At 40.2% G+C, this 20,258-nt stretch overlaps 1 protein-coding gene across 1 annotated transcript in view; it reads right to left on the bottom strand.

The window, feature by feature from the left end:
• Positions 1-20,258, bottom strand: part of arid2 (AT-rich interactive domain 2) — a 145,806-nt gene that overhangs the window by 61,125 nt on the left and 64,423 nt on the right. The window contains exons 4-5 of the mRNA XM_086009391.1: positions 17,005-17,138; positions 9,770-9,988 (exon numbers count right to left, since the gene is read on the bottom strand). Of these exons, the coding sequence (XP_085865517.1) occupies positions 9,770-9,988; positions 17,005-17,138 (353 nt within the window). The remainder of the gene's footprint in view (positions 1-9,769; positions 9,989-17,004; positions 17,139-20,258) is intronic.

Below are 20,258 nucleotides of genomic sequence, written 5' to 3'. Positions count from 1 at the left end.
GATCTGATCAAAGTTTTCAAGATATTAAGGGGAACAGATAGAGAAAAACTATTTACGCTGGTTGGGGATTCTAGGACTAGGGGGCATAGTCTAAAAATTGATAGCTTTTTGTTAACTAAAGGCATTAAGGGATATAGGCCAAAGGCAGGTATATGGAGTTAAGTCGCAGATCAGTCATGGTCTCATTAAATGGCGGAACAGGCTCGAGGGGCTCAATGGCCTACTCCTGTTCCTATGTTCCTAATTACACAAGCAAAATTTGAATTTCTAATTAAATCTGGAGTAAATTAGAAGAAAAAGAGGAAACTAAAACAATAGAAGTTAGTGTTAAACACAAGTGAAACAGAAAAAGTGGGAAATGGTAGGAAAAATGGCAGAAAAGAAAATCCAAACATTATTTCTTCCTTCAATATGCCTTTTCCGATTTGCTGTCTTCCTATTAACTTGTAACTTCTTTGAATGTCTTTGGACCCATTCTCTGAATCTTCCACTTAATTATGTTAGTTCCCCTTATTTCTACTTTTCTCCAAAGCTTTGAGTTTATAGATTTCTAAAAAATCAATTTTACACAGCCTCTTTAAAATGCGAACCTGCATAATTGCTACCAAATTGAAAGGCAATAGATGATGCGGGGTAAAAGCTTGGTTGCTTTTCGTTCCACTGTCCTATGACTGAAACCAATAGCGTATTACTTAACACAATATAGCAAATAATACTTTGAGACTGATAAGAAATTTAGTGAGGACTTATTCGTGCACTATAACTAGTTGTTATATTTGTTTTATCAATGATAATTCAGAGACTACGCTGATAGCAAACACACTTAGCTCTTTAACAGCAAACAGGGATTAACGGCATTTCAACTGGAAGGCCTACACTTCAACAGAGCTGGACAAATGTCATTGTGAATATGTTAACTAGTGGGGGAGAGGGATTAAACTAATATGGCGGGGGAAGGGAAAAGCAACAGTACAGTATGCAGCTTGGACGAGTAAAAAGCTTCAGTTGTATAGGGAATAAGGAGTAAGAGACAGAGGGAGAATGATCCCACAAACATCAATAAGGTAAATGATCAGTTAATCTGCTCTGGTGATGGTGTTTGAGACAAATGTTGGGCAGGACACAAGGAGAACTCACCAGCTCTTCAAATAATGGGATATTTATGTGCACCTCAATACACAGAATTGATAAAAGGATTACACATATTAACGAATGTTTCAGGTATAAACTCTTCTTAAATTCTACAATCTTAACTTAAGTTTCTCTTTTAAATTCTGACCAATATCATTTGCATCAAGAGCATTTTCTGTTTCTAATTTCCAGCATTTGCAGTCAATAAGCTTACTTATTTCTTGAATAAAACAGCCACGGTCGACAAAAAGGTGAGAGATAATATAAAACTAAAGGAAAGAGCATATAAAAATGCGAAGAATAGTGTAAATCCAGGGACTGAGAAAGATATAAAGAACAGCAAAGGAAAACAAAAAAGATAGTAAGAGCTGCAAAAGTGGAATACAAAAAGAAACTTTGAAGGATATCAAGATTTACACAAAAAGTCTTTACAATTATATTAGAGGAGAAAGGGTAGTCAAGGGTAATGTGGACCCTTTAAAAACAGATGGGGGTAATATTGCAAATGAAAATAAGGAAATGGTCGACTTGTTGATTAATTACTTTGCATCAGTCTTCACAGTAGAGGAAGAGGACAATATACCTGACATCCCAGGGAAGTTAATAATGAATCAAGGACTGGAACTCACTAAAGTTAATGTAAGCAAGAAGACGGACAAATTCCCAGGACCTGATGGCTTCCACCCTAGGGTTTTAAAGGACGAAGGTAAGGAAATTTCAGATGCTTTAGCCATAATCTTCCAAAGCTTTCTTGATTCAGGAATTTTAAGATTGGAAATTGCAAATATAATTCCATTATTTAAGAAAGGGGAGAGAGAAAAACCGGAAATTATAGCTCTGTTAGTCTAACATCTGTTGTGTTAAAGTTATTGGAATCTATAATTAAGGACAAAGTGACTGAGCACTTAGAGAAATTTGAGCCGATTAGAGAGAGCCAACATGGATTAGTAAAGGGTAGGACATGTCTAACATGCCTAATTGAATAGGTTTATTACTTTAATATTAGTGTTCATTTCAGCACCATCTGAAACTAGAAGTCACAACTTGGAGAATCAGGAAAGATGTCATTTTTATTTCAAGTCTCCTCGTTGCTGCCAAAATTCACTTTTTTTTTTACACAAAAAAGCAGATGAATACAAGAAATAAGGAACAAAATCAGTTCCAGAAAGTTAATTTCATAATTCTATTAGAAACAGAGTGAATGCTTGAATCATTGGCAAATGCTGCCACCAATCCAGAAATAAATGAACCAATATACATGTGGATCATCTTCATTTTTCAAAGTCAATTCAACTTCCACATGCAAATGAACGCACCAATCATCAAAATGGGCAGGATAGGTGGAAAGAAAGCCTCTTGGATACCATTCTATGCTAAAGGGTAGGCTAAAGGAGAACCTGTATAGCAATTTAACAATAAACAGCTGGATTAGAAAGATTGTACCTTACAAACCATTTGTCTCAAGAAGGTTAAAGGCAAAGTGGTATGCCCCGTGATATACTTTATTTGAAAATTCTAAACGCTTTTGACAGAGTTCCACAAGAAAGACTTCTAATTAACCTGAAAGCCCAAGAATCCAGGGAAGAACAAGGACTGGATAAGAAGGTGGTTTAAAAAAAAAGCCCAAAGTACCTCAAACATGTAAAGTCAGGCTTAGAAACATAGCAAAATCGGAGGAGTAGTAGGCCATTCGGTCCTTCGAGCCTGCTCCGCCATTCAATATGATCATGGCTGATTCTCTATCTTAATACAGGAAACTTTGGTTTATCCGGAGGTTGTATGCCCGGAAACCTCGATCTAACGGCAGAAATCAGCACCCGTTTTGGTTAGGTTTTTTTTCTTCTCCTAGCATTTTTTTTTAAATAAAACAGTCAGGCTCTGGAAAGCATCTCTGTAGCTTAACAGCTTCAGAGACGCTTCCAAGGTACGGGCCGAGTGTTTACAAGCTGTTAGCGTTTGTTGTCAGATACGGAGATGAAAACCTCCTATCCTTCAACATTAGCGCTGGTCTATCCGGAAGTTTTGATAGATCGGCAGCAGCTCGGTCCCGTCGGTGCCGGATATCAGAACTTTTCCTGTACCATATTCCCCCTCTCTCCCCGTACCCCTTGATGCCTTTTGTGTCTAGGCTTGAGAAGGCAGAGTGGAAGTGTTTTCAGTATTGCCAACTCACATATTCGACGTGATTTCATAATGAAATAAAGCTTTACTCGCAATGAAACGCCTAAATCTCTAGATTTTTAAAAAAGAAATATGCCAATTTGCACATGCGTGGAAATATGCTATTTGCTGTTCGTTAGAAATGGCAGCGGCCTCTGAGTGAGTGAGTGACTAGGGGATGGCAGGGGTTCAACTGTTCACGACAGCAAACTGAGGGGCAGCGGCAAGAGCAAGCGCCATTTTAAAATTAGCATGAGTGGCCCGGGCCCAAATTGTGGCCTGAGCCTGGGGTACCTGGGCCTATCGAGCCACCTTCGCGGGAGGGGGGATGGGCGGCCTAAAGATCACTCCTTGGCTCCACACTGTAATACAGGGATTAGCGGTGGATTATGGAGCAGGGGGCAGTTAGCCCTCGAAAGTACCTGCGTCCGCCACTACCTCCCAGAGCTGTCTGTTCAACTATTACAGGGCAGTGTAAGATGACAGAGGTCGAAATCGGCAAGAAGGTACAATGGTGCGGTGCGGACACGGTGATGAAATTAGGTGTTGGCCTTGACTTAGGAATTGTATTTCCTGTTGTCGTTTTTAAGCTGCATATATGGCCTATTACTTTTGGTGCATAGAAATGGCCTATGCCAACTGCCAGAAGGACTTCCAGTTTGTCAAAGGCCAAATGCCTTAGGATGATTTTCTCAGACTCTGCACTTACTATACAGTACCAGTTTCCCGTGGATCAATTCTGTCTGTGTGCTTGTAATAGAGATTCTTATTGCTTCTCAAACTTCAGTTCTCAAACTTATACATTAGAATCGTCATTAATAAAAAGAGCTAATGACTCCTAAAACAAAGACGTTTACCATTGCCCGGGCAACCAGCTTGGTGTACTGGGGATGGGAGGGGTGCAGCAGCAGGGTCTCTAGGCCCCAGGAGACTGATGGGGGTTGATGAGTTCAGCAAGCGTCCTGCTCGTCGCCCCCATTTCATTTGGAGGTGGGGAGTGCGGTTTTAAGCGCAAAAGGTAGGGAGTCAACTCTATTGACTGTGTTGTGCATGTCTTATGGTGTATTGAGGCAGACTGACCTGGTGTATGCAGAGTCAGGGGCAGCAGTCACTGCAAACATAAGATAATCTCATTCTCCACCCAAATATGTTCAGTGTGAAAACCTACAATTTCTTCAGATAATAGCCGACTGACTGTGCAAAATTCTACATATGCAGTTGGATTGTAGCCATTGCTGCTACTGTATATGGGTTTATATTTTGTTTTTGCTTGGAGCACAAACAATGTTCCAATAAATTAACAGCCATTTTAACACCTAATTTCAATCTTTCCTGGTCTGTTGTGGTTTAATTACACTTGTACATTGTAGAGTGTTGAACACTGGCTTGCAGGTTATGTTATCTCAAAGAAGGAAATTAATTGGCCAGAAGTTGATAACAGCAACAACAACTTGTATTTATATAGCACCTTAAAAGTAATAAAACATCCCAAAGAGCTTCACAGCAGTGTTTATCAAACAAAATTTGACACCGAGCCACATAAGATGATATTAGGGTAGGTGACCAAAAGCTCAGTCAAAGAGGTAGGTTTTAAGGAGTGTCTTAAAGGAGGAGAGAGGCGGAGAGGTTTAGGGAGGGAATTCCAGAGCTTAGGGTCAAGGCAGCTGAAGGCACGGCAGTCAGTGGTAGAGTGATTAAAATCGTCAAAATGCGCAAGAGGCCTGAATTGGAGGAGGGCAGAGATCTCGGAGGGTTGTAGGGCTGGAGGAAGTTAAGTTCCGCAAAGAGCAACGGTCAAAAGCAGAGCAAGGCCGGTCTATGAGTGATGAGACAGCGGGGTCACCGATCCATATACTCCTGCTCCTATTTCTTATGTTATGTCAGTAATCGGTTCGTGACGGTTGAATGTGCTACCTGTCCAGGAGCAAAGTACGCGGAATGCACTTCCTGTCTGGGAGCAAAGGTCAGCGAGGGGTTGGGATGGGGAAAAAATAGTAACGCATGATTTCTTACCAAATCTCACGATTTTTAAAAGTTTGTCTCATGATTTATGAGACGCTGGAGTTGGTATTACTGGTGTTTGGACTCTTATTTTGAATCTACATAAATGATACTGAAAGCAACTTAAGCTCAAATGAGTGTCAACAAGCACACAGTTATATTTGATTGATTATCATACTTGCATAGTCTACAAATTGGGTTTTTATACCTCACTCAACCAAATTTGTTAATGACTCTAAACCAGAGAAAAGAGCAGCAGAAATAAAGGATGCAGCTAAAAAAAAATGCATGTGTTTGGATCAGTTATGCAACTGGCAGACGTATAGCAAATGAAATTTAATAGTGATAAATGTGGAAGTATTGCACAAAGGTTGAAAAACAAATTGTGTCACGTGTTTGTTCGTCAGTATGACTCAGTTACTCACTGCCTAATCGGATGAGCCATTGGGTGGTAGAATGCCTGGGCATAAAGCTCCTCCTGCTTGGAAAGGAAGCATGCCTTCCTTGGAAAGGTGTGTGTCTAAAAGTATTGGAGGGAATTTTAACCCAAAAAGGGTGGGTTGGGATCATGTGATGGTTTAATGTTAAAAATCAGAATCCCGACCAGAACCTGCCACCAACCTGACCACTTCCGGTTTTTAACAGAGACAGGACTGGGGACTGGCGGGGGGTTGAGGCAGGCAACCAACCTGCTCCCAGGAGGCAGGTTAAATATTATAATGAGACGGACGTAGGGTTGCAAAATTCTGGGAATTTTTTAAAAGAGTAAACTTTCCATGGGAATTTTTGGGAATTGAGAGTTTTTTTGCACACTGATGGTTTTTGTCTCTGACCCTTATATTATCTTTGTTGTCAAAATAGACATACTGTTCCATACAAATAAAAACAGGCTTTCAAAACTTTATTTAGGTTATAATTTTGAACTTTATTGAACCCCCACAAAAAAGACCCATCTAAAATAAAATAAAGAGTGTCAGCTTATTTAGCCTGTAATTTGTCCTTATTTTGTCCCTTTGAGTCTTCTACTCCTCATTGCTCCTCCTGATTCTCTGACTCTGACGTGTCCATTTCCTCCTCTGTGTCAGTGTCTAGCTGTGTGGTGGACACTTCTGTATCTGGCTCAATAAGTTGTAGGTTCGCCCGGATAGCCACCAGTTTTCTCCACTCTCTTGTTAGTCAGCCTGTTGCGCACCTTTGTATGCGTATTCCCAAAAAGTGATCAGTTTCATTCAGAGGCCGCTGATGAAGGTGGGATTTGGAGTATCACCGATGCAATAGGTGACAGGGCCTCAGATGCACAAAGTCCCTTCCACCAGGTATGTGCACTGATATGCTTGCATGATTCCCATATCCCATCCCCATTCCAAAGACCTTGCTTGGTAGAGAACTTTGCCAGACTTCCCAGAACTTTGCCCACATCCAGATTGAGTTGGTGTGAGAGGGTAGAAATCACACTGTAAGCGCTGTTGATCTGTTCTCCAGAAAGTATTGGTCTCCCAACATGCTTTGGGTCCAGCATGTATGCTGCAGCATGAATCGGCTTGACACAAAATTCTTGACGCGTCTGTATGAATTGAACAATTGCCTTCTCCTCTGCTTTGAGCAGCAGGGATGTGGGTAGGGCAATGCTGATTTGTTCTTTTAAATCAGTAAAAAGCCTGAGAACATCTGACAAGACAGCGTCATCTCCTTCAATCTGAGCAATTGCAGATGCTACTGGTGAGAGTAGTTTAAGGCTGCTAACCACTCTCTCCCAAAACACATCATCCAGCAGTATTTTCTTGATGGTGGTTTCCATATCCCCAGACTGGGATATTGCCATTTCTTGCAGTGACTCCTTACCCTCCAGAAGGCTGTTGTACATTATGATAACACCACCCCATCTAGTGTTGTTGGGCAGCTTCAGTGTGGTGTTCTTGTTCTTTGTCATTTGCTTGGAGTTGTAGGTTGCTGCAACTACCTGTTTTCCCCTGACATACTTAACAACTTGCTTGGCTCTCTTGTACAGTGCTTCCATGGTTCTCAAACCCATGATGCCCTTGAGGAGCAGGTTAAGCCCATGAGCTGCGCACCCAATAGATGTAATATGAGGGTAGGCCTCCTCCACTTGAGCCTAAGCAGCCTTCATATTCGCAGCATTGTCAGTAACTACTGCAAAGACCTTTTGTGATCCAAGATCGTTGATGACCGCTTTCAGCTCATCAGCAATGTATGTGCCTGTGTGTCTGTTGTCCTTCGTGTCTGTGCTCTTGAAGAACACTGGGAGAGGAGTGGAGACGATGTAGTTTATGATGCCCTCCCCTCGTACATTTGACCACCCATCGGAGATAACTGCACCACAGTCTGCCATCGCTATCGTTTCTTTGAGCTTTCCTTGGACTCTGTTATACTCAGCCTCCAGCAAATAAGTAGACAAAGCATGTCTGGTGGGAGGACAGTATGCAGGGCGAATAACATTGAAAAATCTCTTCCAGTACACATTGGCTGTGAGCATGAGGGGTGAGCCTGTTGCATATACAGCTCGAGCAAGGCACTCATCTGCATTCTTCTGGCTATGGTTATCCATTGTATCAAAGAACCTTCCAAGTGGGCCAGGAGTTGCTGATGATAAGGAGCCTGATGCTGAATGAGAGCCATCATCTTCTTGAATGGAAGCAGAGGAACTCTGGGCTGACTGCTGTGAGCTTTGAGTGAAGTTGTTGCATTTGGGTAAATGCTGCTGCATCTTTGTGGCATTCTTTACATATGGCTTTCTACAGTGTTTGCACATGTACACAGTCTTTCCATCTTTAATGCCTGGGGTAAAATGCTTCCACACATCCGACGGTAAACGTGGCATTGTTCTATGCAGAGAAATAAAGGGCATTCATCTCTGTGTCGAACTGCGGTCGATCAGCATGATTGCAACAGGGTGAGTACATTTTTGCTGATGCTCCATGTGATGGAAGCATGACCTGTACACACACGACGCTACATCACCAATAGTGTATTATTTTGTATATTTTAAATTGAAGGACAACAGAGTTCAACAAGTAACTGGTTTATTTGGCATAAAGTCTGATTTACTTACTGCATCATCACATCAGCAGAAAACAAAATGACTTCCCTCAGGACCCCTAACCTGGATCTTAAAAAAACTATAGCAGTCTTACAGATGCCTGCAGGCCAATCACAATTCGATATGCAAATATTACAAATAGAGGGAGCTAATCGCTCATCCACTCATCCAACCAGGACACATTTGTTCACAGTCACACACAAAACTTGTAATTATTAAAACAAGCCAAGTAAGAAGATAAACATATATTGATTAAGAAATTCCTTAATAATTAAGATTCCATCTCTCTTAGTAATTTTAAGAGAGGACCTGTGGAAAAAAAAGAAAGAAATACAAAAAAAAACAATATTATGCTAGCATGTGCTTTTTTGGGCAAAATTCCCAAGCTAAACTTCCCGTGGAAAATTTCCGTAAATTGACCGGAAACTTTCCACCCCTTTGCAACCCTAGACGGACGTGCCTCAGATTTAACCATCATTTTAAATTAGGTCGGGTTTTGCAGGCCTCATGGAACCCGCCAGCTAATGGAAGGCGAGGACTGCTGGATCCAGGAGGCAAGTGCCTTTACACTTACCTCATGGATCTGGCGTCCCTGCCTAACCCAACCCCAGCGATTGGAGAACCCCCCACGTTCCATGCTCCTCCGATGCCCTGATTTCGTCAGCCCAATGGCATAAAGGGCTGTGGTTACCCATTTGGATTATATGCTTGCGATCAAATTCAGTGCAATGGACTGGGCATATAGCTTCTTCTCTCAGCTGCCCAGCTTTTTGGTAGTGATTTTTCTGTACATTGAGTAACACTGACAAATCCATAGCAGATGTGGTGAATAATTATTTTTATTATTTCTCAGGATGTGGGCATTGCTGGCAATGCCAGCATTTATTCCCCATCCCAAATTTCCCTGAGAAGGTGGTAGTAGGCCTTGTTTTTATTTTTAAAAGTCTAAATTGTCATAAAATTTTGCAGAAATACATAATAATAAAGATACTAAACAACATTAAAATACTGCTTAAATATGGTGGTTATGAATGTTTTGCCTATGTCCTAACAATAAGGAATTGTGCTGATAACAGGAAGAAAAGAAATGATGAACTATTCCAGAACAAGACCTATATATACTTGAGTTGGGGTGTGCAGGAACACCACATGAATAATATGGCACATTTCACATCAAACTTTAAAAAGGGGCAGTATCCCAGTAGATTTGCCTCATTTGGATGATAGCTAATTCAGCTGCATATTAAAGTTGAACAAATTATGAATTAACATATTTTGAGCTCAGATTGTTTTTCGATAGCCAATAAAAACATTTAACTCACACGTTCTAGCATTTAACAATTCCTTATTTGAAAGTGAAACAGCCAGTAACACAGCAAATATTGTCAACACGCGATAGCATTAAGTAGTATATCTTACTGTCATCAAAAACTCCAGCATGTGCGAGCAGTATGGTGGCAATTCTGGGATCCTTTTCAAGTTGCATGATGTGCTTACTCTCATTTGAGAGAAGAGTGCAAACATTAATTGCAAAATCCACTTCATTAGGGAGTCCAGACGTAAGGGAAAGCACCAGTTTATTGTAGTCACTAAGTGTGACAAACTCGGTATTAAGTCCATAGCTTTGTCGGATATATTCTAAAAGAAAAAGAAGCAATTTAGCACAAATAAACGTTCAATTTAAAGTTATCAGAGAAAAAATTTACAATGAACAGATTTAAAAGGTTTAGTATTTTCATCAACACAAATAAATTGATATGTTAAACCCTTCTTAAATAAATTCCTTCCATGAATTTTAAACTCAAAGAAGGGGAAAAAATTCAATGGAAATTTTCTTCTCAACTACATGCAATGGTTTAGTGAATACATTTTCAATTAGCAACATATTTAGGTTGGTAATTACCACTCCAACTACTATATGCACAAGTAAATTCTACTCTGCACCACCATTTCTGTGCTTCTACACAGCCTTATGACATTAAAAAGATTGAGGGAAGAAAAGAGCCAAACAAAAAACATTTGCTGACCCTAGTACTTTTCTTAACATTAAAAATGCTAGTGTAAACAGTACTCCATGATCTTTATAAAACATATAGAAGTGCTCTACACTTTCCATGAGGTGAAAGTACATTACTTCTGTAATTTCTCAAGTCTCCGCCAAGCAATTATTTTTTTCTGTCAGTTTTTAAATACTTTCCAACAGAGATGCAGCAACGGATATTTCTGTCAATGTTACATTTAATGAAAATACATTTTCATAGTCCAAAACTGAGAGAGCATGGAGCATCACATGGGATTACAGTATGGGTTATTGTCAATTCAAATACCAAAGAACTCAACCATGCACTGAACCAGCAAACTGTATTCTTATGTCACACATTTGTCCATTGAGGATAAAAGGCTGCAATTTAATCAACCACACAGCATTTCACAGGGTGCAAACTTAATAGGCGACTTAAAATTGAAGCAGGTTTCATTGTTGCATGCACTACCCATATCCTGTCCCATATGGCAGCTTGCAGAGAAAACCCATATATAGACCAGTGAATGGATAAGGATGGCCAGCTCCATGCCAGAGTCCATCCATTACAACACTTAGAAAAATGAGGTCAGACCAACAATTGATAGCATAACAGTATGGCCCACAGGTCGTGTGCTCAAATCACACCATGGCAAGCTGTGAAGCAGAATTCAATAAATCTGGTGATTTATGTACTGACACCAGAAAGAAAAACATAAAACGACCCCATCATCATATGTTCTTCATGGTAAGGAAGCTGCCACCCCTACCCAGCCTGGCATACATATGACCAATGCTTCCTCTAAATATTACTGTGGGTACGCGGCCTGTTTATTTAAATGCGCGGTACCTTTAAATTTGCAATGCGGCCGCACTTGCGCAGTATCTTCAACGGGACAGCTTGAGAGTGGTCTGCACGGTACCTTCACAGACTGCTGCCAGGCCGCGCACACGCACAGCTTACAGAAAACATTGCATATGACCCGAGTCCACACTATGTGGTTGACTCTTAATGCCATCTGAAGTGGCTTAACAAGCCACTCAGTTATCAGGACAACTAGGGATGGACAATAAATGCAGTCTTGGCCAGTGTTGCCCACATCCTGTAAAATAAAATTCTATATTATGACATGAGCAACAAGAGTCATTGAAACTCGTGGAAAGTTGAGAATGGTAGAGTAGGAATCAAGGGAAATAGCAACATTTCCAGCCTTTTCTAACAGTTAAAAATAAGAACTATTTTATGACAGAAAAAAAACAAAAAATGTTATACCAAGCTATTTTAGAGCTGCTTTTTGTAGCGGGACATTGCCCTCTACAGGCTAAATTAATTTACTCTCACCAACTAAAAGCAGATTAGGTCTAAATTTAATATTGTTGCGCCCATTTTTAATCAATTTTGCATGGCAGAGGTCCGCGCCTGATCTGTACGGGCGCTCGGCCTACTGCCAAGTTGGTTGGGGCCTTTATGCAGCCCTGACGGCCTCCTGAAATGAGGCCAGGCCAGGTCTCATTTCAATATTGAAATGAGGCTCCTGCACTCGTTTTTGACTCGGATTTGCAAATTAATTTATCCCAGTCGGAGCTTGCGATGTGTGCTAGTCCATCCTCACCGGCCCTCCCAATCTCCATCTCCCCTTCCACCTCCTTCGCCCTGGGCCTCAGTACTGGGCAAAATTGTAATACCCCAACAGGTGTACTGTGTCGGGATGCCGAATTGGCTATCCGCAGCTTGCCTGATTTATTCTGATGAGGCCAGAGGACAAATCTAGTTTGTTCTTTGGGCTTGTGCGTTCCAGCATGCCATCGCTGTGCACCTGTAACTGCACCCGGTTTGTGGGACTAAGGAATATAGAAACATAAGACATAGAAACATAAAAGATAGGAGCAGGATAAGGCTATTCGGCCCCTCGAGTCTGCTCTGCCATTTAATGAGATCATGGCTGATCATCCAAATTCAGTACCCTGTCCCTGATTTCTCCCCATATCCCTTGATCCCCTTAGCCTTAAGAAATATATCTAACTCCTTCTTGGATATATTTAATGAATTGGCCTCAACTGTCTTCTGTGGTAGAGAATTCCACAGGTTCACCACTCTCAGGGTGAAGAAATTCCTCCTCATCTCTGTCCTAAATGGCCTACCCCTTATCCTTAGACTGTGACCCCTGGGTCTGGGCTCCCCCGCCATCGGTAACAGCCTTCCTGCATCTAGTCTGTCTAGTCCTGTTAGAATTTTATAGGTTTCAATGAGATCCCCTCTCATTCTTCTAAACTCTAGCGAATATAAGCCTAATCGACCCAATCTCTCCTCATACGTCATTCCTGCCATCCCAAGTATCAGTCTGGTGAAACTTTGCTGCACTCACTCCATGGCAAGAACATCCTTCCTCAGATAAGGCGACCAAAACTGCACACAATACTCAAGATGTGGTCTCACCAAGGCCCTGTACAACTGCAGCAAGACATCCTTGCTCCTGTACTCGAATACACTCGCTATCAAGGCCAGCATACCATTTGCCTTCTTAACCACCTGCTGCACCTGCATGCTTATCTTCAGCGACTGGTGCACAAGGACACCCAGGTCTCGTTGCACTTCCCCTTCTCCCAATCTATTGTCGTTCAGGTAATAATCTGCCTTCCTGTTTTTGCCACCAAAGTGGATAACCTCGCATTTATCCACATTATACTGCATCTGCCCAATCGCCCAACCTGTCCAAAACGTACTGGAGTTTCTCTGCATCCTCCTCACAGCACACACGCCCACCCAGCTTTGTGTTGTCTGCAAATTTGGAGATATTACATCTAGTTCCCTCGTCTAGATATTAATATATATTGTGAATAACTGGGGTCCTAGCACCAATCCCTGCGGTACCCCACTAGTCACTGCCTTCCACTCAGAAAAAGACCCGTTTATTCCAACTCTTTGCTTCCTGTCTGCCAACCAGTTTTCTATCCAAGTCAGTACCTTACCCCCAATCCCATGTGCTTTAACTTTGCACGCTAGTCTCTTATGCGGGACCTTATCGAAAGCCTTCTGAAAGTCAAAATACACCACATCCACTGGTTCTCCCTTATCTATTCTACCAGTTACATCCTCATAAAATTCCAGTAGATTAGTCAAGCACGATTTACCTTTTGTAAATCCATGTTGACTTTGTCCGATCCTGTCACTGTTTTCCAAGTGCTCTGCTATTACATCTTTTATAATGGACTCTAGCATTTTCCCCACTACCGATGTCAGGCTTACCGATCTCTAATTCCCCGTTTTCTCTCTACCACCTTTTTTAAATAGTGGGGTTACATTAGCTACCCTCCAATCCATGGGAACTTTTCCAGAGTCTATAGAAATTTGGAAGATGACCAGCAATGCATCTACTATTTCTAGGGCCACTTCCTTAAGTACCCTAGGATGTAGATTATCAGGCCCTGGGGATTTATCGGTCTTCAATCCCATCAATTTCCCTAACACCATTTCCCTACAAATACTGATTTCATTCAGTTCCTCCCTCTCATTAGACCCTATGTTCCCCGACATCTCTGGGAGTTTATTTGTGTCCTCCTTTGTGAAGACAGAACCAAAGTATGTATTTAATTGGTCTGCCATGTCTTTGTTCCCCATTATAAATTCCCCTGATTCTGACCGCAAGGGACCTACGCTTGACTTCACCAATCTTTTTCTCTTCACATATCTATAGAAGCTTTTAGTCAGTTTTTATGTTCCCTGCAAGCTTACTCTCATACTCTATTTTCCCCCTCTTAATTAATCCCTTTGTCCTCCTTTGCTGAATCCTAAACTGCTCCCAATCCTCAGGTTTGCTGCTTTTTCTGGCCAATTTATATGTCCTCTCCTTGGATCTTATGCTATCCCTAATTTCCTTGTTAGCCACGGTTGAGTCACCTTTTTTGTTTTATTTTTATGCCAAACGGGGATGAACAAATTTTGTACTTCATCTATGCGATCTTTAAATGTTTGCCATTGCCTATTCACCGTCAACCCTTTAAGTAACATTCCCCAATCCATCCTAGCCAACTCGCGCCTCATACCATCGTAGTCTCCTTTATTTAAATTCAGTACCCAAAGTCTCTGAATCAACTACTTCACTCTCCATCTTAATGAAGAATTCTATCATATTATGATCGCTCCGCCCCAAGGGGCCTCGCACAACAAGATTGCTAATTAATCCTTTCTTATTACATAATACCCAGTCTAAGATGGCCTGATCTCTAGTTGGTTCCTCGACATATTGGTCCAGGAAACCATCCCTTATACACTCTAGGAATTCCTCTTCCACAGTATTACTACTAATTTGGTTAGTCCAATCTATATGTAGATTAAAGTCACCCATGATAACTGCTGTGCCCTTATTGCACGCATCTCCAATTTCCCGTTTAATGCCATCCCCAACCTCAGCATTACTGTTTGGGGGTCTGTATACAACTCCCACTAACGTTTTCAGCCCCATGGTATTTCTCAGCTCTACCCATACAGATTCCACATCATCAGAGCTAATATCCTTTCTTACTATTGTGTTAATCTCCTCTTTAACCAGCAATGCTACCCCACCGCCTTTCCTTTTTGCCTGTCCTTCCTGAATATTGAATACATTTAGGACCCAATAGATCTTTTTCTAAGCCACACAGAAGTAAAGACTACTACAAGAGAACATCCACAGCATGTTCTCTATTCAATTCCAAAGTAGAATACAAAACCAGGAGTCAACTCCAGAAGCAGTAACAAAATTCTGAAGGTGCCAACATGTTACATCATTGGACTGCCAACCTTTTTCTCACGACTCCAAAAAGCAGGTTAACACACACAAATACATTGAGCTATCACATTTTTATTGTGCAGTTTACCCAGAAGAAAGCCTCCCATGTTACCTAGATGACATGAATAAAAAGAAATGAAAAACGGTCGAGGAAAAGTTTACAGTAATTAAATGGAAAAAACAAGCAATCAAATTCATCACTTATTTTGCACCACATTTTAACAGCTTTGACATTAAATGGCTAGAATACGGAAAAATCCTCCAGTTATAATATTCCTACTCAATTTTTAAAGCAATTGAGAAATTATAAGTTGAAAAGAAAACTGAATTTCAGCTGAATTTGCATCAATGCTAATCATCCATCCACTCGATGTTATCTGAGCAGTGAAATCTTTGCAGAACTTCAACATCTATAGGGCACAAGAAGCTGGGAGAATGTTTTTTGGTGGGGACTTGTTGAAGAACAACTGATCACTAGTGCGAATTTTAACTGGATCACTAATGTGTTCATATGTGGGAGATTAAACAATGTTTGTAAAGTAGATGAAATAGCAGCTATGCTGGTGAATTTTAGTTGAACCAAAAAAGGTCAAATTGCAGCTGTGAAGAAATAATAAAATAGCTCTTCCTTCAGAATATTAATTCCTCACAGATATACCCAATTGCCAACTCCTTAATTGGAGTTTATATTAAGTAAATTGGTTGTACATGACCACATGGATAGAGAGATGGTTGGATGGCAATGGAAAGATTAGGAGCGAAAATAAGTTTAACAGCTTTGACATGACATGGAATTTTGATGTTCCACAAGGCTCTATGTTTGGATCACTCTTGTTGACATAATGCTTAACTGCCAGGCAATAGGCACCACATGCTGCCTTTCTAATCATGGAATTCAGAAGCTCTCTACTGGCACCAAATATTTCTGGCCATTACTTTCTCTCCTAACTCCAACTGCCTTTCTGAAAACTTGGATTGTTGCATTGTCTGGTGATTCTCTGACAAATTTCCTACAAGACCAGTGCAGGAGAATTTCTGCACTTATAATTGCATGTTTGCTGTGATAATTAATTGTAATTACTGGTGTTATTGTACTACTGGAAGTCTAATTCTCCAAAGGAAATTGCTGAGGCATTGTGGCTGCTGATTTGGTGCATCACGGCAAGCAAATCATTTCCTCAAAATCAACTAAAAACCACCAGAAGTGCCATTCCACCCACAACATGAAAGATGCAGATATTCTTGAAGCTGCAATTTAAAAAAAGTGTACTGAGACAAACTTCCTTTATGAAGTACTTAAGTTAATTATATAGCAAAACAACTTCTCAGAGAGGCAGATAATACCATTGCATTTTCTTGTTGCTTGTCCAAACCTTTATGGTATAGAGTGAGAGCAGTGGATTTCTCAAGTATGATGCACAAAAGTAATGAACGCATAACTTGCCACACAAAAAGATTTATTCCAGCTCTTTCCTTCATGTAGAAGATCCTTAGGTTCATAAAAACATTTTGTTGTTGCTGCTTAAACATATATTCTTGACATTTTGTAACTGTTATATGCTGAACGCCACAAAAAGGCAAATTAATTTCAGAAAGTTTGATCTGAAATATTCCATATGGCCTGCATCAGCCTGCTTTTTCTTTGCCTTTATTTTAATTCTTTAAGTACTGGAAGTATAACAATTTTCAAGACACCCTTCTTTTTACCCAGTTGCAAAAATGATGTTTGGAAAATTTCCAATGATGGGTGTTATAAATTGGAATATAAAGTGCCACAGAATATTTCATGAAAGCTGTAAGGTTAGTACATTTCTGAATTTGGAGCAGAACCAGTAGACCAGTAATATGATTTAACGATCATTTACCTGACAATATATGCTGCTGGTAACTGTATGACGAAGGTACCCCACCAACAGGAACTGGTCCCCGTTGACCACCTGAACTAAGCTCGTCATCATCCTCCCCAAAGTGATGTACCTTTTCATAAGCTTCAAGGAAACTGGAATAAATCAAGGTATTATCAATGAGCAGCAGCAAACAACATGATCGTCAGCAATGAAGGATATTGAGCTTACAACTCAAGACTAAGCAATACATTTCCCAGCTATAAAATCAATGTTCTCTTTTGCTGTCAAGATTGCAGCTTTAAATTAATCTGAATACAGTGAACAAGTATCTTGTCATTTATTACAGATTATTCTCCTTTGGTGTTGAGCCAACAGAATAACCAAGTTTTACAATTGCTCAATATTATATACAGCTAAAAGTGTGATTCACAGTAGAATTGGCATCATAAATCTCTTGTTCTAAAAGTTCATCAGTGCCTGAAGGTAACAGCATTATAGAAATCCTAGAAATACTGCTACTGTAGATGTTTAGCTTTCAAAACAAATTTTTCAAGAAACATTGGAGCATAATGTTTACAAGGAGGTGTTGAATTATTTGTGAAGTATATTTGGAAACTTTATATTTACGTTTTAAGCAATAGCCTAGATATATGGAGGGAGGGAGAGGAAACAAGGTTAACTGTATTTATACATTTAAATCTCAACATATCTATTACTTTTGAACTTAAACAGTTCAATGTTCCTTTTTTTAAAAATGTAACAATCATTTCCAGTAAGTAGTCAATGACGTGTGAAGATCGTATAATTAGTTTTCACAGTTACAACCAAGATGAAGACGATAAACTGCTGAACACATCCATCCCTTGCATGAGCTTAATAAAGTTCCATTGTAAATCAACCAAGGACCTTGGCATCACATATTTCAGAATGGTTCCATACAGTGGTGATTCTATTTAACCCCATACATAATTGTTGGATTCTTTATTCATGTCCTTCCTAAATTATAGTTATCATTTGAATTTAACACAATCCTACATGTTAAAGTAGGAAGTTTAAGGGAATAACTGATCCAAGAGAATCATTCTGGTTATCACAATCAAAGCAAAAAACCCAGTACATTCCAATAGGCTGTAAGAGAGTCAGTCAAACCTCATCAACCAATTGCATTATTTACTCGAAGAAAGCTGCTTCATTGATTCTTTACTTTAATTCTCACCACAGGACTTGGAAAATTGCCCAAAAAAAGGCTGAGGTTTCCTCACACATGCACACAAGGCGAGCAGAGAAATTGCAGCCCTCGTTCCCAAGCCAAAATTGGGATTTAGAAGCGAGCATCCTTTACCCCGCTGATCTGTGGGATAAAGCAAGCTACTAAGCACAGGTCTAATTTCAAAAGAAAGGCACTTCAGTGCTCTCCTCACACCTGCAAACCTCTGCTATCATGGCTGAAGCTGGCCTGAAAAAAAATCAGTGCAGGTGCTTTTGGTTGTTTAGCATTTGGAAAAGGTTTCTGTTCGTGTGCCGGCAGTGGACACCTTCCAGGACATAATATTTAGTTTTCGTACTAGATAGTAACAACGTTTATTTTAAATATTTTCGCAGGTACAGGGGATCATTCTGCTTAAGGGATTCTAAACATTCTGTACCAAAGTGATTCCCTTAAGTGAACTTTGCTGTACTGTTTCAATAAGTGCAGTTGACCGACTCACAAGCAACATTATTCCCATCTGTTTGGAATCATATTACAGGTTAGCATGTAGGATACTCTTGACCCTGAACTTTAAACTGTATTTGCAACTCAGAATAGCAGATTGGGGTGTGTGTGTGTGTGTGTGTGTGTGTGTGTGTGTGTATGTATGGTGGGGGAGATAAAAAAGTTTCCATTTTATGCTCGTTGCTCTAAAAACTTCTAGTACAGCTTTAAAACTTGCTCATTACCAACATGTTTTATACAGTCATACTTCAATTTCAACTGTTGCTCAGTATGCGGAATCCCTTATAACATAGGATAGTCTACTCTTGATAATTCAAAGCCACTTTTTTGCATTAACAAAAGTAATTATCCAATAATGTGAATTAAGTAATGTAAACATTAGACAGTGGCCAGGGAGAGGATGGAGTAGGTGGCTAATGAATGGAGAATGTTACCTGCCACTGGTCAGCCCACATTATCTAGGTCCTACTGTATGCTGGCATTTGTTGCTTCATTATTGGAGGAGTTGTGAATGGATCGGAATGATGGCGAGTGTATAGATTGTGATGCCTTGTGCATCACAGTTGTGTGGGACAGGTTGGATGGACCAGTGGGTCTTTTCCTCTCTGTCACTGTTGATATGCAAGTCTCCATCTTCCTCTCTCTCCCCCCTTACCCTTCCGAAAAGGCAGGTTTTTTAGTTTAACTGCCTCATTTAAAAGAGCACCATTTTCTAGATTGTACATTCTATGATATGTATACCATTATTACATTGTTGTGCACATTCAAAAACTTAGAACGGTTAACAGACCCAGTTTAATTGGCTAAACATCAGGCGCAAACAGGTGGAAACGGGCTGTAGCAAAATTCCTGAACAGCAATGCCCCCACTACCTGATCAGACTTTTCCTGTTACAGGGTAATTACACATTTGCTTCCCCTTTCTATATTTTGCTATTATATAAACGAGCAGAAAAATCTAATAGTGTAAAAAAAAAGTCCATACTTTATGCATACGTGATTTGATCTAAAGTTATGATATTTATAATTATTTAATCTCGTGTTGCTTCATGTACGGTTTCTCCTGCCTATGGAGCTGTCTCCCAGATAGGGTCATTGTGCATAGAGAGTTAACAATCATTTTATGGATTAAGCTTTCACTATTGGTATTTCAGTAGAAATTTCTCCAACTCTCCAAGCAGCAAGCAGCTATCAGGGTCTATTTTCTAAAACATCGGTTATTTTTAGTTGCCTACAGCTGCACCCTGCTGCTATGCCACTTAATATACAAAATGATAAAGCTTACAATGCTGAATGTAAATGTTATTTTTTTTAGCTCAATGATAAATTCCTTCAAACTTACCACACTCCCTTTGTGAGAAGTTCAGTGGGGGAACATTCAGTGTTATCCAGGCTTTGAGAAACACCTGGATCTTTAAACCTCTCACCTGCCCATTAAAGCTGACAGGCAGCTAAATCTTGTTCTTCATAAGCTCATATCTGACCTATTTAAACCAGGGTTGCATGTGATCTTACATTAACCACACTATTGATTCTTCATTGCATGCAGAGTGAGCTAT

The sequence above is a fragment of the Somniosus microcephalus genome, chromosome 16 (genome assembly GCF_052327205.1).
Source record: "Somniosus microcephalus isolate GS21.2 chromosome 16, FLI_Smic_1.0, whole genome shotgun sequence".
Lineage (NCBI taxonomy): Eukaryota > Metazoa > Chordata > Chondrichthyes > Squaliformes > Somniosidae > Somniosus > Somniosus microcephalus.
Note: the sequence above shows the minus strand (reverse complement) of the source record. Positions and strands in the feature narration are given on the sequence as shown.